This window comes from Oryza sativa, chromosome 12 (genome assembly GCF_034140825.1).
Source record: "Oryza sativa Japonica Group chromosome 12, ASM3414082v1".
Classification (NCBI taxonomy): domain Eukaryota; kingdom Viridiplantae; phylum Streptophyta; class Magnoliopsida; order Poales; family Poaceae; genus Oryza; species Oryza sativa.
The window spans coordinates 14,185,022-14,211,518 of NC_089046.1; the positions used below are offsets into that span (position 1 = coordinate 14,185,022).

The 26,497-nt window shown below is 38.2% G+C and overlaps 1 protein-coding gene across 1 annotated transcript; it reads right to left on the reverse strand.

Moving 5' to 3' along the window:
* Positions 1–4,390: 4,390 nt before the first annotated feature.
* LOC4352110 (beta-galactosidase 15-like) lies at positions 4,391–25,210 on the reverse strand. The gene is given in 19 exon segments (NM_001423491.1): positions 4,391–4,736; positions 5,175–5,517; positions 5,917–6,125; positions 8,072–8,179; positions 9,546–9,656; positions 10,433–10,530; positions 11,990–12,105; positions 12,743–12,975; positions 14,557–14,754; positions 18,991–19,115; positions 19,243–19,330; positions 20,770–20,875; positions 21,786–21,874; positions 21,970–22,113; positions 22,717–22,809; positions 22,985–23,051; positions 23,794–23,906; positions 23,990–24,085; positions 24,841–25,210. Coding segments are annotated over 19 exon segments (2,760 nt in total). The 5' UTR covers positions 25,120–25,210; the 3' UTR covers positions 4,391–4,592.
* Between the last annotated feature and the right edge of the window lie 1,287 nt (positions 25,211–26,497).

Here is a 26,497-nt window from a genome sequence, read left to right on the forward strand (position 1 = left end):
ACATTATCGTGGACCCTATATTTGCTGCATGCATTAGAGATTAGGAGGCATCCTACACTAATCGTAAGATATTTATCGTATGTATAGCAGAGCTCCTTAGTTATTAGATAACACAATTAACTTTTTAGATATTTATCGTAAGATAACCAAGTACTATGTAAAAACTACTACCTCTGTTTTTAAGATAACACCATTAACTTTTTAGGACGTTAGATTATTCTTCTTATTTAAAATAGTGTAAATATTCATACTTAAAATTTCTTTAATGATAAAACATATAAATAGAAGTAAATAACATTTATATTATTTTTAGTAAGACGAATAGCCAAACTTTGAACAAAAGGGTAAGGACGTCATCTATTAGAAAAAAAAAAGGAGGGAGTATATTTGTTTTGGTGTAGACAGCCACCATAAACAGTGATACATTCGCCAAAGGTTACAAGTGTAGATGGTCAATTTGAAATGAAACCAATGGTCTTTGCAGTTAATTAGTTCCAATGAGTCAATGTTGCAATGCAGAACATTAATTAACATTTCGTTCAGTCTTTGGGGTTATCTTCTACATGAATATACAGGGAAAAACCGGGTATGCAATGATGCCATTGCCGTCATATAATGAATTCCAATTTTCAGACTCGCGAGGCTCTTTGGTGGCTGAGAGGATTAGGACTTAGGAACATTTAGCCTCAACTGCATAATACGAAGTAGTATTGTGCATTATCAAACACTATCGTGCTGTTAACTCTAACTAGGAAGATAGCCCGCGCATATGTGCGGGCACTTATTTAATATTGCTTAATTTTTTATTACAAATGTTTACATGTAGATTATATTTTCAAAATAGATCTTCACTCTATTTTAAACATTTTTAGTTAATATCTGGTTATGACATATTACATGAAACCATATAGCCTTAAATTTGTGATAATGACATGAATTTATCAGAACATCATATGTCACGATAATAAAACAATAATGGAATAATATTGGAGTTGTTTCATATCTATTTGTACTATATGTGATTTTTTAACCTAAATAAAGTGTTTTTTAAATACTACCACGATAAAATCTCCAAAGGACCATATTGTTAGTTATATTTTGACAAATATCTATAATTTTGCGTCTCGTGTTTTTCAACGCCTATTCTTCATAATCATGGAAGACACCTTTACTAATTAATTTGAAGAATGAATCTATTTTCCCAAACTTATTTATAATAACTAATTGATTTGAAGTATACTTCATAGTCACTTGAATATAGTGCATGACATACATTCATCAAATTATGCCTGATATGATGGAATTCCTCAACTATAAGAAAATATATCATGAGTAGTTTATTGCATATGTTACTTGATCATTCATTTGTTATCAAAACTATATGACAAAGAGAAAAACATACATATGTGACCATAAATCTCATCATGGACTAAATGGTTGTATTATAAGCAAGATCACTAGCTTGAAATATTTTTCATAATTATTTTTTGCATTTATGTTGCCCACTTATCATATAGTTCAAAAAATTCAAAAAAAAAATGAGAATCTTAATCTTAGACATATTAAAATTAAATCATATCTACTTAAAAATACACAACTGAATTATGTTGTTTTCAATTATTTTACATATGTAGCTTTAAATTAGCATTATATAGCCATCAAGTATTATTTGACACATGAAATATGATTTAAAATTATTTAAAATAGGAAAAGTACGAATTACCCCCTAACTATTACGATCGACCGAATTACCTAATAAACCCGAAAACCAAACATCTTTCACCCTCAATTATTAATACCGGATGTATTACCCACCCCCCTCCCAAAAAAAAAAACTCAACCCAGAGTGGTTTTGGTCCTACGTGGTAGTCCAGTCTGCATTTAAAAAAAATAAAATAGGTGGGCCCCCTTGTTACACTCTCTACCCTCTCTATCCCTCCTCTCTCACCCCTCTCTCTCTCCCTCTCCCTCTCTTCCTCAATCCCATTCCCCAGCCTCTCTCTTCTTCCTCCCATTGCTGCTAGGGCCGGCCAAGCAGGCACACCATTGCCCCGCCACTCTTCTTCTTCTCCTTCATCTATTCCCCAGCTCTTGCTTGCTTGATTGATCCACCTCGTTGTCTCGTCGGGAGAGAGGCAGGTGGTGGGGATCGATTAAGAACCGTGGTGGGACGGCATGCTACGGTAGACAGAGCTGCGGCCGCATTTGTTGGGCGAGTTCTCGATGGCAGGGGCGTAGCCGAACCTAGCCATTGAGGACCAGCGCAGGTGCTCGCCTCCAGCAGCTGCAATTCTCGTCACGCAATGACGATATGCAACGGAATGATGGAGACGACGGCCTCCACTGGAGTGCACATGTGGCTGCCGAGACAACCGAGGAGGAGCCGCCTCCGCCGCTCAAGCTCCCTTGCCCTGCCGCTGTCATCCTCTTCATGTGCCGGTGGAGGTCGAGGAGAAGCCACGTGACCGTCAAGGAGGCGCGCGCCGGCGGAGGGCAAGGAAGAGCCGCCTCCGCCGCTCGCCACCCCTAGCCTTGTCGATTGATAGATGTGGAGGGAGAAGAAAGAGAGAGATGATAAAGGGGTACGGAAGAGATATGATATAAGGGTCCCACCATTTTTTTTAAGAAAATGCTAACTGAATTGCCACGTACGACCAAAACCACTCCGCGTTGAGTTGATCAGGGGAGGGAGGGTAATTCATCCGGTATTAATAGTTGAGGGTGAAAGATGTCTAGCGTTTGGGTTTATGGGGGTAGTTCGGTCGACCGTAATAGTTAAAGGGGTAATTCATTATTTTTTCAAATATTATTATAACATTATTTATTATATGTCGACCTCATGTGTTATGATGTATTTATGAATATAGACATCAATAGTTTATTTAATTAGAGGATCCGAGTGGGATCACAAATTAGATATATGATTTTAAAATAATTTATAGATAGGATGTTTAAAGAGCATTGATAGGATATTTTATTTTTATATTGTAAATAATCTAGTTTAACTATGTATATTTGCGTAAGTTTATAGAGTAGTATATTTAATTTTAAAACAGTAGAATCTCATATTTTATGGAGCATCGTTTTTTTCAGTGGCACTACGTACCTACTTTAATTATGTTTTTTTTACTTACTAATCTTTTTTATCGTAAATCGGTACACATGTTTTCTTTGGAACAGGGAGATAAGATTCATTGTTTCTTCTCCGTATGTAAGTACGTAAGTACACGGATTACTTACGTTTTGTTTCTTTGTCCGGCCTTAGATGTGAAAGTGTTACTATTTTTACATAACACATCTAGGGCCTGTTCAGATTATAGCTAAAATAAATCTTACTAAAATTTTAGCAAGTTGGCAATATTGCCAAAATTTTGACAGGATTTCTTATATATTTATCAAATTTGACATCAAACTAAACGTAGATATTTTTTTTTGACAACTTTGCCAAAAAAAAAATGGTATGGTTGAAAATGTCATCAATCTGAACAGCCCCCCTAATCTAATGGTCTAAAGTATCGGGTCCACCAATTTAAATGAAAAACAACGGTGAGATTAAACAATGCCATGTGGCGGTCTAGGAGTATTCGTAGAAACGCCACGTGGTGGCTTAAGAATATTTCTAGAAATTTTAATGGATTTTTAATATATTATCACGGGGAAAGAAGCCACAGAGCTGAGTTTCGGAAGGGCAATAATATCTTTTTTTTAAAAAAAAAAGTAAAGAGAGATTAAACATAGGGTTACATTTATGGTTCAATAAGTCGAGAATTATCTCAGGAGCGCATAAGCTACCCTATTTGTATCTCCTTATCTTATCACTTGCATGCTTTGTATAATATACATTGTATAACTCCTTTTACTTCCATCACCGTCGCTTCACACGATAATTCTCGACTTTGTGCATTTCCCATACATGTTCTAGCATCCAAATTGAAGGCATATGGAGGATGATAGTGTGGAACACTTAAAATGGCAGAGGAACACTTAAAATGGCAGTTAATTTCGTAGTTAAAAACGTGCCAGAACAGCAGTTGGATTTGCCATTCTTTCTGACGGTTCACATATCGAGCCAGTTATTGTTTGTTGAAGATGCTATCAGGATAGCTCATAGAATATATTTCACATATATGTCATACCTTTTTACTACATCAGAATTAGCCTGACAACGTAACTACGTAACTACAGTTCTATGTTCCAGAGAGGTTTCCTGGAAACAAAAGGTAAATTCATCTCAAAGTACACAGAAGACATTCTTTTTCCCTTTGCATGATATCATATCATATATTAACATATATCACGGAAGTAGACGGGCTTAGTTAACACCAGTGTGGTAGTTTTGCAAAGACTCATTGGCGATTATGTGTGTTCTGAGCCATGCACAAGGGAAATTGCAGTCGAACAATGCAGAATAATATAACCAATTCAAGGGAAATCTCCTTTGCATTTTTATTCACATTTCATTCAATTTTTAGGTAATCTTTTTACACATGGATGTACAGGGACAAACCGCGTACAGCAATGCTGTGTGTGCCATTGCAGAGTTAAGTGAGCCCTACCTTGTTCGCAACAGATGTGCCATGATGAATTCCAGATCACATCTCACCGCGAGGCTCTTTGGTGGTTGATGGTGGGGAACACTTGGCCTCAACTGCTAAATCTTTGAGGACTCCTCGGCATGGATCACCAAAGACATCGTTGGAAACACTGATAGCACATTTGGTGTTGCCAACACATGCCTGGAAATGCAGCAAACAAAAAATATTAAAGCACATATTGTGTTGCCCACAGAAAATATCTTCCTTTTAGTGCATATTTGCAATAAAATTTATATGTACAAAAATGAATTTCATGTATCTGCTTCCAATCTGATTGAATAAATTTATAGGGCAGACCCATGTAAATATGCCCAAACTCATCTTCCAATGAAACACAAAATAACTTCCAGCCAATAAAAACACCTTGAGGGGAACTTCAACCAACAAAATTTCTGTAGAAAATATTCCGAGTGTATTTTTGTCTTGTTTCGTAACGAATTTGATAATGACATAATTCACCCTTTTGCTTAGAAGTACCCAAACTTTAGACTAATGGCACGAGTACAAAAAACTAAATAGGTGCTTTCATATCATAAGCATGGTATTAGTCGATTCAGCAGTTGATACATGTCAACTTACCTCTGTCACCAAATCCAGAGTGCTCGATGCATGGCAATTCCCTTTGGAGAAGTTCAGGCAGCCACCTGAAGGAGTTCCATAGCTTGCAAATGTAATCTCAGAGATCACATGCCCATCGTCACACTGCAAGCGCAGTTCTGGAGTTGCTGCATTCACTGAGGCACGGCCACTGGAAAGATGCGACCAGGCAGAAAGGGGAGGATAATAATTTTCTGAAATTCTTGAACAGACTGTTTTGGCATAATGAGCCTCCAGTGATATCAGCGAGGGATCACCTCCTGTTTCCTCAAACAGAACCAATAAATTATCTGACTCTTTTAACCATTCTCTTGGTATGTGGTACCTAATTAGGAAATCACATGTTTGTTATGGTACACTTCACAAGCATATTGAAAAAAGAAACTGCAAACAAACTATTCTGATCCAGAAGTCTCAGAAGAAGATTCTATCAAACACACACAGGGTATGACAAAGTTCCAGTTAGATCATAATATTTGTTCTGTTTGTTCTTTATATCTATCAGGAGTATGATATTTCATTGGTAGGTACTGTGATTTCTGTCAACAAATTCTCCAAAAGATGGGTACAAAATGGGTGGTTAGCGTGCATGTAGCACTTGTAGTAAATGCAACAAATATGAAGAATTTTTATTCAATTAAATACGAATAACAGGAAACTAGAAAACTAGAAAATGAATGTCAAGCAATAATAGAAATATGCTAAAAGTATTTGTTCTCAATACCAGTTTTGTGTAGGCATTCCACAGTTTGATTGACACTTCCTCTCATTGTAGGCTCCTGGGTAGTAGCACGAAGATGAGCACCCAGATTCTGGCGCTACTAGTGACCAGTAGCGACCAATTAGATGCCCATTCACCCAGGCCTGACCCTTTCCCATGCTCCCAAGATCAATGGCAACAGGGTCGGTACCTTTAGGGGTACTAAACATGGTCTGCAAATACAAGACAATTCGTGAATATACAAAAGTGAAGTAGCTTGAATTTCCATCAAGTATAAGAGCAGGTACAATAGGTTGATTCAGCAGGCTCTAAAAAATTCCAACTCATCAGATTCCTACGTGGAGAGAGTAATGAAGAGAGAGAACCCAGCGAGCGACAATTCTATCGCCGGGCGATAGCACACGTTTGCATGCGGTTTAGCGATCAAATACGTGTGTTGCGGGCCCCACAACAACCTTATCCGATCGCATGTGGCCTTCAGTTTCCTTCCCTTCCCCACCCCCTCCGGGATCCAGGCCAGCCCATCGTATTCGTAGTTCTCATCTCGCAGAGTGCCGCAAGCCTGATCGAAACCCTTCACAACTCTGCCTCGTGTTAGTCTTCTGCGGCTTCGCCCGCCCAACCTCCCTCGCAAGGTTACACTGCTGCCGGCCGACCAAAATCTGGACACCGACGGGGTATACGTCATGAAGCTCACCATTCGTGGCCAGGTATGCCCCTGCTGTGTCCACCTGCCGCAGCACCGCAAAATCGGCCAAGAAGGAGCACTGCATGCTGATGGCGTCAATGCCAACCCGGCTGAGGAGGAAGCTGTCGTCAAGACTCGGGACAACAATGCTGATGGATCTGCGAACTGCCGCAAGGGATCTCATTGCGATGAAAGCAGAAGGTGGCTTCTTAATTTGGGTTGTCACCGTCTAATCCCTTTTGCTTTTCTTCTTTTATTTTCAGTGCTTTTCATATCGTTCGTCGAATGCATGTACCTATGAATTAGCAGGTAGTCCATCGAATGCATTCATCTGTTTGTTGTGATTTGGTATCTGTATATGTAGAGAGAGAACTCACGTGTATGGAACAACACCGATGGCTACAGAGATTGAGTTTACTTTTGATCATCTGTATTGATTTATGTGTGCAGGCTTAATTTTTTTATTAATGAGATGTAGCCCACGCAATAGCCAATTTATTATACAAGTTGGCTTTAGTATCAGCTGTAAAATGACATGAACATAAGTATAGCCAACAGCTAACTATACTATTGACCTTGCTCTAACATGAAGTAGTGAAGAAACAATAAATTTGCAAAAGTTCTGCCAGATTTGCCTGAACTAAGGAGATTTTATACGAAAAATCTAGTCATGCTGCCTCCATAAGTGTAATTTAGGGACATTTAGGGACGTATAGTTAGCTCCCTCAGAATAAATTGCTAAGCTGGACACCTCCCCGGGACGCACTGTTTGGTTCATTTCCTGAGCCACAAAGCTTGCCTGGCCTGAGCTACTCAGGCCTCATCATTATCTGGGCTCAGGCATCCAATGCAAGTTATGGAAGATGATTCGTGATTAATCTAACCACATTACGTAATTGGAACCTTGGCAATGCATGGCGGGTATTATGGGGTTATATTTTTTTTATTCCACAAACTAATAAGCATGCATGAACTTAATAGTGTCTCCTACAGACTGATTACATATATTCTAAAAGCAATAAAATTATGTGTATAATCCAAAAGTATCTTCTCTCAGGCATGCACACCAACAAAACAAGTTGTTCTCAGGCATGCTTGGTCAGGCACATTTCATCAAAATTTCAGATAGCTCTTACGCATAAAATTTTCTCAGGTACTTTCCTCAAGTCACCAACCAAACAGAGGCCTAAATACTACTCCCTCCATTTCTAAATATTTGACACCGTTGACTTTTTAGCACATGTTTGACTGTTCGTCTTATTTAAAAACTTTTGTGAAATATGTAAAACTATATGTATACATATAAGTATATTTAACAATGAATCAAATGATAGGAAAAAAAATAATAATTACTTAAATTTTTTAATAAGATGAACGGTCAAACATATTTAAAAAAGTCAACGGCGTCAAATATTTAGAAACAGAGGTGTGATACAGAAACATGTATATTCAGGTGAAATGGCAACTTACCTTGTACCAAGTGAAAGGCTGTACACTGTCCTTCTGCATGCGACTCCACCCAGCACATCCCTGCTTCTCTGGAGCATAAATCATAGAAAACTCGCCTTTCAAGCCGACCTGCATTTTAGACATAAATGTAACATGTGCTTGTTGCACTTTGCACTCCAGATTAGGAATAAATAGTTTATGTACACAACACAGAACCCCAGGTGTGGAATTTCTTGCAACGTATCAATATGACAGAGCCACATCTCTTTTAAAATGGCGCTAGGCTTATGAAACAACAGGTGTCAACAAGTTCTGTATCATGTATGCAACCTTTTGCTATTGCAGAAAAAAGTGTGAAAAAAAATGAAATATTTACAGTGTAAGCTAGGTCATTTCCAAACTTTATTGGTGTCATGGGCTTGGCCAGAGGGAACCACAACTATAAAGCCAGGTGGCAACAGATACTGTATCGTGTATGAAACCTTTGCTATCGCAGAAAAAACAAGGTGTGAAAATTGCATATTTACAGTGCCAGCTAGGTCATTTCCAAACTTTATTGGTGTCATGGGCTTGGCCAGAGGGAACCACAACCATAAAGCCAACATGTAGCTATATGTTGGATGAGATAGTTAACCAAGATTAGATGAAGATTTGTTAGAAGAACTCTCTCATTTAGCGCACAGTTTCACCTAAGACCTCCTATGTAAAAGGGCTGTTGTGGTGTCTTGGCAAGCACTAGTCTCATTCCATGAACCTTGTGGTGGGGACAAGGTTTGGAATACCATAATTCTGGATTTTCCCTGACAAAAATTTCAATTTTTGCCGGATAACAGGTAATTAGGTGGTTACCAGCTGGTGAGTGGCCAGAGAGAAGTCCATATCCTTAATTCCTTATTGGCAATTTTTTCTAACCTAGGTTATGCATGTTACAGTGTTTTATTTCTTTAGCGGTAAGGCAATGAATTTTTTTTGGTAAATGGCATCCGCAATTTGACAGCTTAGTGCCCTTAACATTAGTACTGTAGCATCTTTATCCTTCTATTGTAAAATTTCTATGGCTGCAGAGTTTTAACCATGCGACACCAGCATATATCCTTCCAAAGTAAAAAATTTCTTTGGTGCCATGGCAATGTGAATGGAAGAAAAGAAAACCAGACCAATTGCAGTCAAACAAGTCAAAGTAAAGATGAATAAAAATTCAAACAAGGCCTACGTTGTTACTAGAGCAGTGCATTGTTATTCTCATACTGAAAAACCACAACGTACTGTACCATTGTTTGGTATTCTGTATGGTTTTTTCGTTCTTGTTTTCTGGCAGTCAACCTTGTAAGAAATGGTATTTGCTGACATTCCAGAATAATTTGCTATTTACCGATCCTGAACCGTATTTTAAAAAAAAACAATGTATTTAGCAAACTAATAATACCGTGTGTACCGCACAACCGTATGCACAATCCGAATTGTTACAGAAAAAGTACATATGAATGGTTATTACCTGATATGTCCAAAGGGAATTAGTTAGGTCAACGTCCCCATCTGACAAGCCAGTGAGTGTTACTTGACCTCTAAATCCAGCTCCATCTTTCTCCAAGAAAGCACCATAGTTCTTTGCATTTGTCCAAGAGGTCATGATACAACAAACAATATATTATGTTTTGTACATGGTGACTATGTATGCAGATAAAACAGAAGCAGACATATAACCAAATAAAATGATACCATCACATGCACAGGCATTGTATAGATTGTTCTAGCTTCAACATAAATGAAAGTTCTTCGCTCACTATTACTTTGTCAAGTTTACAGGAATAGGAATAAGAAATTTTCACATACCAAACGTGTCCCAACCTGGGTAAAAACTTACAACTAAAACCACATCAATAAAAGGAAACCTACAAAGGATATGCCCCTTTTGCTATGTGTGGTTGCACCTTGAAATCTCATATTAATTAAAAATTTATTACAACAGATATGAATGCTCCTGGCCTCATGATACAAATGCTAAGCTTAAATGGAACATGAAAAAAATGGAATTAACGCATTCTTGAGCTTTGTAAAAATTCCACTTAATCCATTAAACTACAAATAAACTGGACTAGTCCCTTAGACTGAATGCTAACAGGGCTCAGTGACAGCTAGATAGTACGTTTTTGCTGATGGGTCTTAAAAGAAAATAGAGTTAACAATGTGCTTGCAAAATCCCCATCAGATGGATCTCTACAACAAAAGTCACTGCGATTACATTATGTCATCAAAATAACCTTGGAAATGTCAATTGACCCGGGTTTTGCATGTTTATGGGGTTGTGTGAGTTTGTTAAATGGACTTTTTGCAAAGCCCAGAGAGATAAAAATCAACTTCCAAAAAGGAAAATTCAAATACCTGCAAGCCAACAATCTCTGAAAGTAATGTCAACTCATTAAGCCCTTCAACCAATTGAATCGGTTGTTTCAGTGAGACCCAGTGACCAACTTGACTGCCTTCATATTGAAAGGAAACCTTATTAAACGACTGAAATATTGCTATCAATGCGTTAATGAAGAAATGTAACACCACAGCATGCAAGACTGCATTTTCAAATGTTATACCAAGACCAGACCATTTAATTTCTGAGCGCTTAACAAGATCCCAACTATGTAGCATGGGTACCTCCTGAAATGTACTGCATATGTACTAGACATGATTTGGTAACTTTTCTTTTTTGTTCATTTAAAAAAATAAAATAATTGGCAATAACTCATTACTTCCTCCCTGGTACCTCTAGGCCAAACCTCTTCCTTGGATGCCCATGGAAAGCCAGTTTAACTATCCACTTCCTTCGTACCTGGGCTATTTTTTTAACTATCCACTTCCTTCGTACCTAGGCTATCCTTCAGAAGCCTGGTTCACGGGATTTGGTTGCAGCAGCGTGTCAGCGCTTGGAGCAGGTGGTCAGGGAATGTTTTACCTAGGGACATGGGTGGCGGCCTAGCCTGAAGATTGGTGCTCACTAAATTTTACTGCTTTCCTTCTCTTGTTACAAACTCTTTTGTGGTTGTGTCTGTGTTTTGGCTGTGTGCATCCTAGTTATGCAGAGGCTGAGAGTTTTCTTAGTATGGTCCTATCAACTTGATGTAATTGTCTAAGATTAATAAAAGCTTCCTTTATCAAAAAAAAAAAAAGAAGCCAGTTTAAGGCTGCCAACTCGACAACTACCATACAAACTATACAACCTAATCCCCTCCATTGCATATCTAACTTCTATATTTTTAAATTATCACACACACGCGCGCACGCGAACATGTATCAGTGTTTTAGGGGAAACGGCTTACCACGGTATCACCTTATCACGTACTCTAATCAAATGCTCTACACAAAAAGCTTACAGACAGGAAGCTTAAAACAGGTGGGCTAAAGTACTTCATTACCCAATACTTAATGTATCTCCACTCCAACTGATTGTACAATTATATCATGGGGTGAATAACAGTTATATCCAAGTAGGGAGGTTGTCAGCCCATGGGGTGAATAACAATTAAAAGAATGTAATAAGGATGCGGAAAAAGGTCTCAGTTCTCTCATTATCCTAGTGGCTTGGGAGATTTGGAAGCATAGGAATGATTATATGTTTTAATGGGGCTAGTCCTAGTGTTATGGCTGTCATTCAAACTGTAGCAAATGAGTGTAGCTTTTGGTGTTTGGCCGTAGCCACTAAGCTCGGAGAGTTCCTTAGAAGGTCGCTTACCCCGGTTGGGTAAAGTTGGGTAATGTGAGCCTTTTGTTTTGTAACTTCTTTTAAGTGCTTTGGGGGAGAATGACGCTTTAGTCACTTCCCCGTCTTTTATTCCTTCTTAATGAAATGAGCATACTCATGCGTATTCCCAAAAAAAAACATATAAACACTGACAAATTAAATGCAAAGCATTTTTTTCATAAAGATTAAGAAATTGAAATTAATACCTGCAAGCTTGCCATTTACAAATACACGAGCTACATCACGAATTTTATCTATTGTTAATGAAGGAAGAACCCCTTTCGAACTCCAGAATGCAACGTCTGCATCAGAAATATTTACCCTGTTGAATTGAGAAAATGTTAATAGTAATTATACTGTTGAAAATAATGAGGATTGTCAGCAGACTATATGTGCCATTCAAACTGCATACTGGTACAGGACAGTGAACATGACATCATTTGAAGGTACTCTGGGTTGGAATTTGAAATTCTAAATAGTGGAAAATAGTCAATATATAGTAATATACACAGTTGAAATTTCATTGAAAAATGAAATTGAATGGAGAGCTCAGTCTGCTTTCGTGTTTGCATGCAAGTAGAGTGCTAAAAAATATTCTACATAAGATAACTGGGAAATTAACACCCAATGTGAGGTCGACAAGTGGGCTTGGGACACTGGCAGTAATACTACTAAAATATTGCATTCTCTTTTTGTTATTTGAGGAATCAAATTTTCCCCATGCATAAATCATATCACTAGAAATAATACTCCTTTTGGTGCTGATGATCATCACCAATAACATTTTGGGCACGAGTGTACACACTTGCACACAAAGAAACATTATCAGAATGTGTACTTCAAAATGTCGAGTCAACTAATCATGGACTGAATACAAGAAAAATAATAGCAGATGGTTCACTACAGAATCTGATCTCACAAAATCATATATTCTCCAACAGCATGTACTCAACACTCACCTGGTAGTATACCACAAGTAGTCAGATATGTCCTTCGTTACGTTCAAGTGCTCTAATATTCCCTGAACAGCAAAATTGTTTCCACCCCAAGTACCAATAGTCTCTTTAGAAGTCCACCAAGTACTTGAGAGATACGGACCTCCAGATGTAAGTGAGAGGATACTAGGCTTATGTCTACTTGAACGACTGGGAGACCCAGATTCTACAGTAAAAACTGAAGTCTGTGCACCAATCTGAAAAATGTACAAGTAAACAATAAGAGATCGATCATTCATTTTATGTCAATATTTCATGTACCATGTATAAGTTTGACATTTAGACTGGCATCCAAAATCTTGCAGGCACTTTTATGTTGTATCCTAGACTGTGTGACGAACTAAGAAATGCATGAATAACAAGGAAAAAAAAAAAGGCTTCAGATAAGGTTCTAGATTCCAGTGACAATAAACTACATCAATGGTTGCTGGCATATTCCCTTAAAAAAGTGGCTCCTGGATGCTCCGTATGTCATAATGCAGATGCCATAAAGATTTCATGGGTCAAAACATAGACAAATATTTGAGAACAAAATCAGACAAAGATATTATTCTTTGGGACAAAAAAAAATACCTGAGCAGTTATAAACTTACACAAATACTGTAAATGGTGATTTAAAAACATTATGCTGTTTAAGGTTGGTAAAACCTTGGGTGAGGTCATCTTTTAGTTGTGTGTTTTTTCATGTAAAGGCTAAGGCCTGTTGGTGGTTTGGGTAGGACTTGGGAGCTGCTCCCTCCCCTGTTCCTTTTTTTTCTCTCCCTTTTTAATAAAATGATACGGAACTCTCTTGTGTTTTCGAGAAAATGGTTGGTAAAACTTCTTTCTAACCAATTGGTAGCCTTCTGTTCTTGAGGACAGATGGGAACATGTGATTTTAACACTTTCGATTTTAAATGGATTCTAATAATAATCTGGGAAACTATTTTGTAAAATGAGCTACGCATATATCACAAGAACTTATAAATGTGCATGCAGTAAATTTCACGGCTTGTATTCCAAAACACTAATTTGTCATGAAACATAATTAGCATTTGCCACTATCTCTCCTATAATAATATGGGCCCAGGTATTGTAGTGGTGCAGTGGCATTAATTCCACCCAGCCACACAGCCACCATAATATCACGGGCAACACGAAGTTGAGGACAAAAGGTCAACAGGGTGTAATGTAAACATGGGCCCATGGGAGGGCTGCGACGCTGCTCATAGAGCAGATTTTGGAACTGGTGTATAGTGTGGTGAATAAATTGACAGTTTTAGTATTGTTGATTATCTCTTTGACGTGTTAAATTCAGTGGATGTGTTGCTACCATATTTTAATATGGAGAATTTACTGATAGTAGTAGCATTCTGAACACAGTTTTGTATAACCACTCTGCACAATTCAAATTCCAGTTCGGTCTGAAAAGTCAACAACATGGGTACTGACTACTGAGACCAGGCCATCACCAAAACCACCACAAAGGCAGTTCCAGTAGGTTTTTGGTCAGTTTCTGGATAAATATTGAGTATTCAGTTTTGCAAGGTTAATTTTTGGTATACTCAATCCAGGTAACAAGTATATGTCAAGGGGATATGTAGGAACTGGACAGAAATCTTTAAACCAAAAAATATGGTGTGGGCAATGTGACCACAAACCACTGGAACCACCAGAAGGGAAGTTCTAGAAAGTTTCTGTGCATTGCAACCTAAACTCAATTGTATTTGCATAAGCATGTGACTGACTCAACACTTATAGCTTCATAGGAATATTGCATGCAATTAGTGACTACATACCCGTGCAGTATTGAAGGCCACATTTTCGCAATCTGGTAGTATGCTCACAGACCATGGTGGTAGACTATAAGATTTACCAAAGATCCAGACTGATGCATATTTATGTTCATCAATATTGGCAAGAAAAGCTGAGCAAATCTGTGCATTTCCTGCCATGCTTCCATTTGTATGGACTTCTCCAGTGGAATATACATGTGCCTGAATCAACAAGCAAAGCATTGTTCACAATATAAGATGTACGCAATGTAAAATATACATAAAGTAAGTCAGCATCCCATGCCAAATATAACTGTATAACTTAAGCCGTGTGACTGCTATGCTAATAGCCATCTACTACCTTTGTTCATAAATGTAAGATGCTTTAGATAATGAACACTCAAACTTCAATAACATTGACCACAAATATATTTGTCAAAACTATCACTTTGATACAAGCCTACAACTTTAGATGGGTATTTCACAAAACGGCAACAATAGAAAATGGTTTATCACAAAACTGCACCTTTACCCCCCCCCCCCCCCCTCTTGTGTGTATGACATTTCACAATTTGGTCCTTTTGAAAAACTTATTTCGCAAATAGACCCCTAGAAAAACTTATCCCAGAAATGGTCCTTTTTGGGGGCGCCAGAGTGGCTGGCACCGTCCTCCTGCCGACGTGGCGGGGCGGTGCTGAGGTGGCAGGGGGAGCGCGCTAGAGTTGCTGCCCCCCCAGGGGATTATTTTTATTTTTATTTTTTTGATATTTTTTTACACGCTTAGGAACAAACAAAAACCAACCATAGAAAAAATGAACTCAAATAGACGAAATATGTGACCTGTAGAATTTTTCCTCTACTCTCTAGTGCAAAGGAGATAGATGTGCAACTTTTTTACTTTTATTTTATTTTTTTGATATTTTTTTCACACTTAGGAACCCACAAGAACCAACCATAGAAAAGTTTAACTCAAACGGACGAAATATGTGACCTATAGAATTTTCAAAAGCTCTACCGAAAAGCTTCTTGCCTCGAAAACACAATCTTGCAAGCTGAATTTGGAGGTTTTAATATCACCGAACCCGGCGAAGCCAAGGAGAATCGGATGTAACTTTTTCTGTAGATGTCCGTGGATATATTATTTGCCTGATTCCGAGTCCGTATGAGAAAGTTACGTCTATTTTAATAAATGTCACCCGAATGACGCCTATTTTCGGTAGAGCTTTGGAAAATTCTACAAGTCACATATTTTGTCCGTTTGAGTTTATTTTTTCTATGGTTGGTAGTTTATTTTTTCTATGGTTGGTTCCTGTGTTCTTCTAAGTGTGAAAAAAAATATCAAAAAAATAAAATTAAAAAAAATTGCATCTCTCTATACTGTTTAACTTATGGCTATCATTTCATGTGGTTATATATTGTGAATTAGATTAAGTAATTTCACCTATTGGTAGAGTGCATTATGTTTAACATGCTGATCAAAGGGTTTTACTAAAGGAGTTATGGTCTAATTTTGGTGAAGGTGCAAAGTAAGCTAAGTGGTATGCTATTTTCAAACTTCTAGCTAAGTGGTATATTCCATTCGAGTTTAAATTTTTTTTGTGGTTGGTTGTATCGTGATTCTAAGTGTGAAAAAACATCCGAAAAAATAAAACAAAAATAAAAAGGTTGCAACTCCATATAGAGAAACAGGAATGGAGGTGAGGGGGGGGGGGGCGACACCAGCCATGGTGGCGCCCTCCTCCTGCCACGTCGGTTCGCGTGTGCCACGGTGACAGGACGGCGCCAGAGAGGCTAGCGCCATCCCATTGGACTACGGCGCCTGCCACTCTGGCGCCCCAAAAAGGACCATTTCTAGGATAAGTTTTTTTCAGGGGTCTATTTGCGAAATAAGTTTTTCAAAAGGACCAAAATGTAAATAATCCAGGCACCTTTTACCCCCCCCCCCCCCTCAAAATGGTTGTTAAGGCGTCGCTATAGCGGTAAGGCGGTTGCGGAGGTCAAGGCGTCCACTCCGCCTTAGAGGCAAAACGAGTAGAGAAAGGGAAAAAACAGGAAAAACCAGTAAAGAAGGGGAAGGAAGAAGAGGTAAGCTCATCATGGAACCTAGTTGGCTTGTAGAGAAAGAGAGAAGCGGCCAGAGACATTGATGGCGGCTGGTGCCTCTTCTCGTCATGGCGGCTGGTGCCTGGTGGCGTACAATGTCTCTTAGGGCATAAAACACATGGGTATGAAGACTAATGTTGGTCTTTGGTGGGCTGGTTGCCTGGCTTAGTGGGCCTTTTACCAATTTCTTTTTTTTTTCCTTCCTAATTTCTCTACCATATCCTCCACTAATCACGCCTCAATCATCTCATAAGGCGTCGCAACGCCTTACGCCTCAGCGCTAAGGCAGTGGTGGGTCGCCTTAAACCGCCTTACCGCCTTAACAACACTGCCCCCCCCCCCCACCCCCCATGTGTATGACATGTGGACCTGGCTTACACCAGCATACGTATTGCATGTCTGTATGACAGGCGGGCCCAAAACATGCCAAGCAAATAAAATTGCAGTTCTCTGATAAAATCATACACTATTGTCACAGTTCTCTGAAATGTCTAGATAAAGTTGCAGTAAATTGATAATTTCGACAAAATAGTTGCAGTAATCTGAAATTTACTCCATATCAAAAGGTCTTTAGAACTTTTCGTATGAAAATGGAGCCATTAGATTCATCATGAAAAGTTTAATAATTTTTGCGGTGTTTATTGGAGACAATGGGATGTCGAAGACGTGATACATTGTAGAATAGAGTATTTTAAAATATTTGCTTTCTCACCAATCAATATGAAATAGTCCACGGAACAAATTGTTCACACAACATTGTTCAGTGGCCAACTATATCACATACTTTTTCATGTTCCTAACTTCAGAAAATCAACCAAGCAGGGGTGACTGGAGATACCACCTAAACGAGAACAGATTCGATAAATATAGCATGCCCTGTCCCTCGACCTTTTTCGGAACAGAAAGTCGGTCAAATTCCCTTTCATGCAGAGTCAAATAACTAAGAACAATATGCCGTTTTAGTTGTTTGCGATGTAATGGAATTGGCTATTTAATCAAGAAAAACAAATTTTGAAAATCACGTGCATTAACAAGAAAGAGATCGGCAGGGTCATCTGCCAAAATTAAAAGGGTTTATTTATGCCATTTCATTGGAATCCTGGTGCTTCCATTAGGACCCTAGAATCCAAGTTTCCAGAGATCAGCAGTGCATGTAAGTCCCCCCTTGACATGCCCATAAAGAAAGACAAGAAAAAATTGAGTGGGCAGGTTACAAAATCCAGCAAGTTACTGGTTAACCAGTGGTACAAATAGTAAACTGATTGATTCGGGGTATCTTCGCATTGATTGTGTGAGCGCTTGTATCTAAAATCTAAATGTTACTTGAAGTTGAAACTTCAAGGAATTTAGAGAACTTTGATAAAATTCAACTTTTACCTATATAAAAATAGTAAGCAGCTAGTTTCTGCCTACTAGAGGGCAATTTTGTCAGCCAAGACATAGAGTAGCTAATCCCTCAAGAGACAAGACAAACTAATATCAAAATTAAATATGTAAAAGTAAATGTCATAGTAAACTGAAGCCTTGCTGCTCGCTAGAGAAGAGTTGTATGAATGGGGTTTGGCCGGGGCTAAGAGCATTCTTGCCATCATCCCGAATGGTGAATAGTTTGCTTGTATTAGGTTGAGGTCGTCTTTTGGTCTCATGTAAGGTTTATGTGTGTGTTGTAAGGGTTCTTACCCTCTATTTTCTTCTCATTATTATAATGATATGCAGCTCTCCTGCATGTTTGAGAAAAAAAAAATGTCATATTAAACTTCTGAGATCATCAGTTTTTGTCCTTGGACTTCTCATTCAGGCTCATTCTGACCTCTCATCTTTTATTTTCTTTAAAGAAAAGGGCAAACCCCTCTCGTTTTCTCTTGCATGGATAAATATATCCAGTAGTATTCATCCCATAGGGAGCTATGTTGGCTGCTCACTTGGTGGAACCATGGAGCTTGCACATGTAAACAGATTTAATTTAAAAACCCAGAAAAAATGTGAGCACATAAAGCAAAGTTTACAATGGGCAAACATTTGAAATAGAGGCTCCCGTGGGGTAATAAAGTAGAGCTGCAGCTATGCAGACATGATAACAGTCAATAGATGATTCTTTTTAGTTCTTTGATGGCCTGCATAACTCTACCGGCTGCTGTATGCAGTAACCAAATCCAGGTCACCTCATACACCCATTGATCCTTCCATAGCTTTACATATGTCAGTCTACCATTATTTTTTTTAGAATGGAAAAATTAAGTAAACACGTAAACATCAAATTGCTGGAACAAATGGTGTCACTTTCCCCAAATAAAAAGGTAATAGAATTGTTCAGAAAATGTGTATAAAATCAAAACAAAGAAGATGACAACTAACCTCTTGCATTGATCCTAACTTTATATATTGAGGTGAGCCATCCACTGCAATAAGAGCTGGCTCACAAAGTTTGATAGCAGTGTGTAGATCTTTCAGATGCCCCCACTTAGGCTGCCTTAATATACCTGAAAATAGCAATTCATGGATCTTAGGTAGCATCTCTTTATATAAAACAAAGAAACACCAATATAACTTAAATAGAATAAGATAAGGTCCTAAAACATCTAACATTTATTTAGAACTTTTACATACCATACTCATCGATTGGAGCATCATAATCGTAGCTTGTTATCTGAAGTGGACCACCAGCTGTCCGTGCAAAATTTGTTCCACCAAAGTACTGCAGAATCAAATATGAACTATTAGATCTAGTTACTAAAAATCATAATTGCTCGGAAAACTATTCAAAAATCACTACAGTCAAGCCTAGGGAAAAATACTTCATGATGGAATAAAATATGCATCAATAGTTGAAGACTAAAAACTTACTTAAAGTAGGACAAAAATGCATACAAGAGTGCGGGCCAGGGCGGGCGAAAGGTGGTGAGTGGTTGTGTTATATACAAGTGCCCATATTTCTTCAAGTAACCCATCTTGAAAAATCTAGGCAAGATTTATATAGCTGTCTACCCAGATCAATAAAGGAACAGCAAGTAGCTAGTATCAATCGGGTTAGGTGTGGACTAATTGATTATGGCCTATGGTATCAGCAACAGAACTAGTTATTTATTATGTTCGTTTAGATTCTCATAGACATTTACACCAGTTCAACGAAAAAATGAAGATTCAAGGAGTGCACAAAACTGTACAGATTTTTTTGGCTCAATGCAGGCACATGAAGTAAATGCTAGTGACACCATTCTTCTACAAGAAAATTAGTTGGATGCCCTCGAATTTTGCTCAATCCTTTTCGTGCTGTGTTATGTTTCATCCCCTATATGTCCCTATGTTTTCCTTTATATCTCCGACTGCCCATTCTGTTAGTTGATTGTAAGTTGACCGTGAAGTTTATTAAACTGGCCATATTATCATGTAGCAAAATCAAAACCCTCGCCACGAATTCCCTTTCAGTTAAATGGAATATTTTTAGGAAAAATTATGTAAATCAGAATACCAAATTTGGTTGAAATTAACCTGAAATTGAAAACAGTGTTGATCCTCCAAATTATGGGTAGAATACCCTTTTTTTTTCTGTTACTAGTAACATGCACGTACGTTGTAACGGGACAAGCCATATAATTAGGGATGGGCCAGGAGGATGATTGAGAATGAAACATTGGATCCCAGTGGTTACTTTCCACGCATGGATCGTGGTGGGGAAATGGGATGCAGGTGATGAGGAAAAAACGAAGGGGCATAAAATAGTACGAGAGATTCAGGGGCACACAAAAAAAATATCTCAACAAGAGACAGAATTGAACATATCCAGCACACCTGTTTGAACATCCATTTTTCAAATTATATATTGTACAATTATAAAAAATATAATGATATCAAAGTGTTTGGTAATGCAAATAATAAATAGCTATTTATGTCATAAGTCTAAGTACTTTCATGTATACTAGTCATCAAAGGTTCTAATGTTGATGGCACGTGTGCTATGATGAGTAAAAGATTGATGTATGAAAGCCAAATTGTAATACAGATTTTTAAAAGATTGGCGTACGAGGACCAACATTGTTTTCAATTCGAATACTTTTAATGTTAGCAAAAGAATTAACCGATGGGACATTTAAGGAAAAAAATTATGGATTTCAGTCTCTTCAACAAAAATCTTACCATGTAATAATTTTGTAAGCTTCCACCTCTTTGGTAGAAACGAGCAACAGCAAAAGCACTGTCTTCAGCTGGCCTGTGAGGTAATGCTCCACCCCAATCAGCATACCTGTCCACCCCAGTCAGCATACCATGTTATGCTCAAAACAAGAAATTGTAGAGTCAGAGTGCACTTTGAGAATAGCAAATATATTATCAAGCAATACAGTGAAATATATTATACTCAAAATAATAAACAGTGGAGTGACTTCGAGAACAATAATATATTGTCAGGTAACACAGTAAAACAAAAACTGGATGAAACATAAACTAATGGTAATTGGTGCCTCACTAAATTAGACAAACTTGAAGTGTTTATCCACATACGAATATTGTTTCAGTGATACACTTATCATATAATCGACCACATGGTAGGTCTAGGGATGGAAAATAAAGAGCTTTTCAAAACTGTGTACAATGCAATGTTAATCTACTTAAATCATCAATCATTAATATGTTATTCAAACAGTTTTAAAATACAACAACAAAAAAAAAACATTTTTTATACAGCAGAACATTTTATGACAACCCGAAACTAATTCTCTCACAATCCGGAATTTACATTTTGTAGGATCTTTTGGTAAGTGCTCCCTCCGTTCCAAAATGTAAGGATTGGCCGGCCTTGCACACCAGGCCACCAGCATGCATCTCACAACCACAAGCATTCCGTCATCCCCCCCCCCCCAAACCCCCACCCACCCACCAGCAGCATTGGAGTTAAAGGAGACAGTTTCGACGTTCCCATGTTTTAGCATCTCCCTAATTCCTGGTAAGTCTTCACAAGTTTGCTAACTAGTAAAGCTTTTATGCATAGAAAGACTTGTACAGTTTAATACTCAAGTGAAACATGCTATCCAACTGATGACCTACTCGACTGAGTGGGTCAGGTCTAACACTGGTACTCATGGAAAATTGCTAGGTTCTAACAGTTTCAAAATGTTCATAGAAGTAGCAGTGGAATCCAGGAAAAAACCACGTACCATCCATCCCAATCTTCAGTCCATATTGTTGGTTTATTGTAAGAATTTGGCTTGAAACCATCGCAATAAAATGCATTGCATGTATCGATCTGCCAAAAAGGATGAATTAGCTACTGACCTACTTCATGCAATTACCAAAACAATATAATATTAACAAGAATCAAAAGATTATGAGGTCACCTACAATTTCTTCTGGAGCATCAGTCTGCCTGCACATCACCCAAGGAATGCCAGTGTCAAGCCCAATTGCCATCTGAGCGGCCCATTGCATATATCTCTTCCCTGCTTGGCCATAATTTCCTTGAATATTCCCATACTCGTTTTCAATCTGTCAAACATTCCCCACAGAAATGCCAGACAAAAAGACAAGTCATGTGGACATGTGCCCATTTTCATTTCAACTTTTGGACATATATGGTATTACTAACAAAATGCATAAAAGATTATCAGCAGTCATATAAGCATGGCAAATATATACTGTATCCTTCGGTTTTGGATGTGCAAGTCAGAAAAGTAACATATGAAACTCAAAAAGAAAAAATAAAGAAAAGAAGTGCATATGGTATTGTGGTCCTGTTATTGACCAATTTGGTCATGATAACACATCTACACTGGATGCTAATTCCAGTTTTCTTGTATCAACTTGTCTAAAACCAATATTGAGATTTCAAAAGACTACATTGTTTCCATTACCAATAAATACAATTTACTGCACCAATATTAGTGATCACGAGTACTGCTGTCAGTTTGCCATCTGTATTCCAAACAAAATAATATTGATGACAGATCTTCAAGGATTTGTATCACCTAGATTTAGCTATGCAATATAGTGCATATTCTTGTTGAAAAGTCAAGAGTAACGAAGTTTTTTGTTTCCTTGGAAAAATGTTCAACTGACTGGAGAAATAGCATCAGAGAATAGTATAAAGACCTGTTGTAATATAATGGGACCACCTTGCCAAGAATAAAGTTTCTCCTCTTTCATTAAAGTGACAATTTTTGTCACGAAAGTCTGCATTTCAGCCTGTAAACATTTAGAAAAATTAGTTGTTACAATGGTGTTTGCGCATGCCCCTTGAAAAAACATTTTGTAATTCTGCATTCTTTCCTGTCAGACTTTGGTGTTCAAATTTGAAGAGTTTGAATAATATAAATTATCAGATGAAAGTAATATGATCTATAGAAGGACATGTGTTTACCTTGAATGGTTCATTGTCAGTTCGGAATTCTATGCCAGGGATGTCACGTAACCAAACTGGGAAACCACTGTAGAAATGGATGAAGAAACAAAGGTAAGTAAAAGAGAGAAAAATTATGTAGCGTTTCTCAATAGGAGAATTATAACCAGATAGAACTGTGTAAAGTTTAAAATTATAGAGGAAATACAATGAATAAACATCAAAGTTAATTGAAAGAAGAAAAACACATGTCTAGATTAATATACGAACAGCCTAGAGTACATAATGGGAGAAATATATGGCTCTCTAAGTGTTTAGACTAGCTTCATTCATGAGAACAACTGTGATACTGACTTTTTTATGCTGATCGATATGAGAATAAATTAATGAGTAAATTATTCATAGAAAATCCTAGAATAGCCTCCTTAGCTTGAGTGGCATTATACTACAGGCACAAATGGTTAAAACAGAAAATGGCCAACTAAATTAAGCATGGCATCCCCTCTCAAAAGTTTTTTTTTTTAAAAAAAAAAAAAGGAACAACATTATCATAGGGAATACTAAATGTAGTTAGACCCACAAAATGAAGGTTCCAGTCAATGCCCAACCATTACTAATTAAAGTAAGCAGTAGCTATGGTGAAGATATGCTCAAGCTAAAAAGGTGATATTGTAATATTTTTACACTGTTCCTTTTTAGTTAATGCAGTGTGTATGTGCACAAGCTAAAAAGGATTGCAAACATGTAACAAGCAATCTTTTTCGTCTGACACAATTCAATACTCTAATAGGTACAACTGATATGAAGTAAATGCTAAGATATAAACAGACCCGAAATTCCATTCTGCACAAGCATATGGGCCGATACGAAGAAAAAGAAATAGACCTTCGGCAGCAACCAGCTTCGCAAATTTCACAAGATCAAATCTTTCTTCAAAGTAATACTGGGCAAAATGCATGGAACAAACATAAATTAACACTTAAGTACCAGAACCAATAGAAATGAATATTTGAGCAACTATATTACCTGACCTTTGGCTGGCTCATGGCCATTCCAAAAGACATAGGTCTCAATTACATCTGCGCCACCCTCCTTGCACTTTGCAATTAAACTAGGCCACATCTGACATAATTTGTATATCAATTAAAAGAATCCTAAAAACAAGGAGTAAGACATAGAGATCACCAACTTGTTTCTATACCTTGCAGTGAACAAAAAGGGGAAAAAATAACAGGAGGAGCAGGTGCTGAACTGAAAGACACTACTACTCTTGTAACATTGTAAAAAACAAGTCATGTTATATATTATATAATGCTAAATTGATATGCTCAAGCCCAATGAATTCTAGCACACAATGTATTGGAACATCTGCAAGCGAAACATGTGCTCAGAGCAAATCAACGAGTAGTTTAACCAGCATAGCAGGTGAAAGCAACCAGAAGTTTAATAATGATGGCTGGATTAACAATGTCAAGTATGCTTCAAAACTGCGCCATCCCGAAACCCAATGGTTCAGCGCCTAAACGGACCGTAAAGCTAGAAGGCGACCAACTAAGATACAAAATATACATATCAAAGGAGAAATTATCAACGATCTCGCACCAAGAAGGCGCCTCCAAACCGGAAACAACGCCAATTTCAGGCTGCTAATCCCAGAATCCCAGGAGTCCCACTCCTCCGGAGCACACGCTCACACTAGCATCCACCTCCACCCACCCAACCCATCTCGATCGCAGCATCCACAACCAATCCCACACCACCCAGGCACCCCCAACCCCCGAATCCGCCCCACCCCCCCCCCCCCCCCGCCCAAAAACCAAGCCAAGCAGAGGAGAGGAGAGGGGAGAGGAGGGCACAGCCATCACGGCCTCGCGCACCTCGGGTGTGGCGCGCGGGTAGTGCAGCCCCGCGGAGACGAGCATCCTCCGCTTCCCACCGATGAGCACCGCGCGGTGGTCGTACGTCACGTTGAACGGCTCGAAGAAGTTCCCACCACCACCGTCGTCGCCCCTCCTCCCAACCACCTGCCTCAGCACCCCCTCCGCCCCCGCATACGCGGCGGCGGCGGAGCAGCCGAGCAAGAGGAGGATCGCGAGCAGCAGCGCGAGCGCGAGGGCTCGGAACCCTAGAAGCGGCGGCCCCCGCGAGGCGGCCATGGCGGAAGCGGTGAGAGCTCAGCGGAGGCGGAGAAGGGGAGAGGAGCAACGGTAGGGGAGCGACTGCCACGGCGGAGGAATATAAGGAGCAGTGGACTCTTTTTTTCTTTTACTCGCTCCGTTTTATATTATAAATTGGTTTGATTTATTTCCTAGTTACAGTTTTTTCTCCACCAAACCAAAAAGTTTAGCAACATTAAATGTATTTTAATAATATATGTATTTTATGTTGAAAATGTTGCTGTATTTTTTAAAAAAAAAGTGGTCAAACTTAAAAATGTTTTACTAGGATAAAGGTTACATCCACTTATCATATGAAATAAAGGGAGTAATACTAAACTCGCTTTCATATGTTTTCTTTTTATTATTTTATTGGTTTGGTTTTTATTTGACCGTTGGGAAGGATAAGGAGGGATGAGATGAGATGAGATGGTAGTTCTTGAAAAGGAAAAGGAGATGAGATGGTGACGTGGGTCGGGTTGTACTGAGCTTGTGATCTTAGGTGGTGTTTAGTTCGAGGGACTTAACTTTAGTCCCTGTCTTTAGACACTAATTTAGAGTATTAAATATAGACTACTTACAAAACTAATTACATAAATAAAAGCTAATTCACGAGACAAATTTTTTAAGCCTAATTAATCTATAATTAGAGAATGTTTAATCCATAATTAGAGAATGTTTACTGTAGCATCACATAGGCTAATCATGGATTAGTTAGGCTCATTAGATTCGTCTCGCGAATTAGTCCAAGATTATGGATGGGTTTTATTAATAGTCTACGTTTAATATTTATAATTAATATTCAAACATCCGATGTGATAGGGACTTAAAAGTTTTAGTCCCATCTAAACAGGGCCTATCACATCGGATGTTTGAATATTAATTATAAATATTAAACGTAGACTATTAATAAAACCCATCCATAATCTTGGACTAATTCGCGAGACGAATCTAATGAGCCTAACTAATCCATGATTAGCCTATGTGATGCTACAGTAAACATTCTCTAATTATGGATTAATTTGGCTTAAAAAATTTGTCTCGTGAATTAGCTTTCATTTATGTAATTAATTTTGTAAGTAGTCTATATTTAATACTCTAAATTAGTGTCTAAAGACAGGGGCTAAAGTTATCCCTATATCCAAACACCACCTTAATTTTTTGGGTTGGGGAGGAAGAGTGCACGCTACCTCACGCAAACACAGACGTAATGATTGCAATATGTGGCTTAACGAAGTGGTGAAATGGTCCGTATCAGTAGGTTCAGATTTTTTTTTCCCTACGTCGTTGTCTCTATTTTTTTTTCCCTACGTCGTCGTCTCTTCAGAAGTTCAATAGTGCAGCCAACTGCTAGCTCCAATTCATCTATAGTCAATCT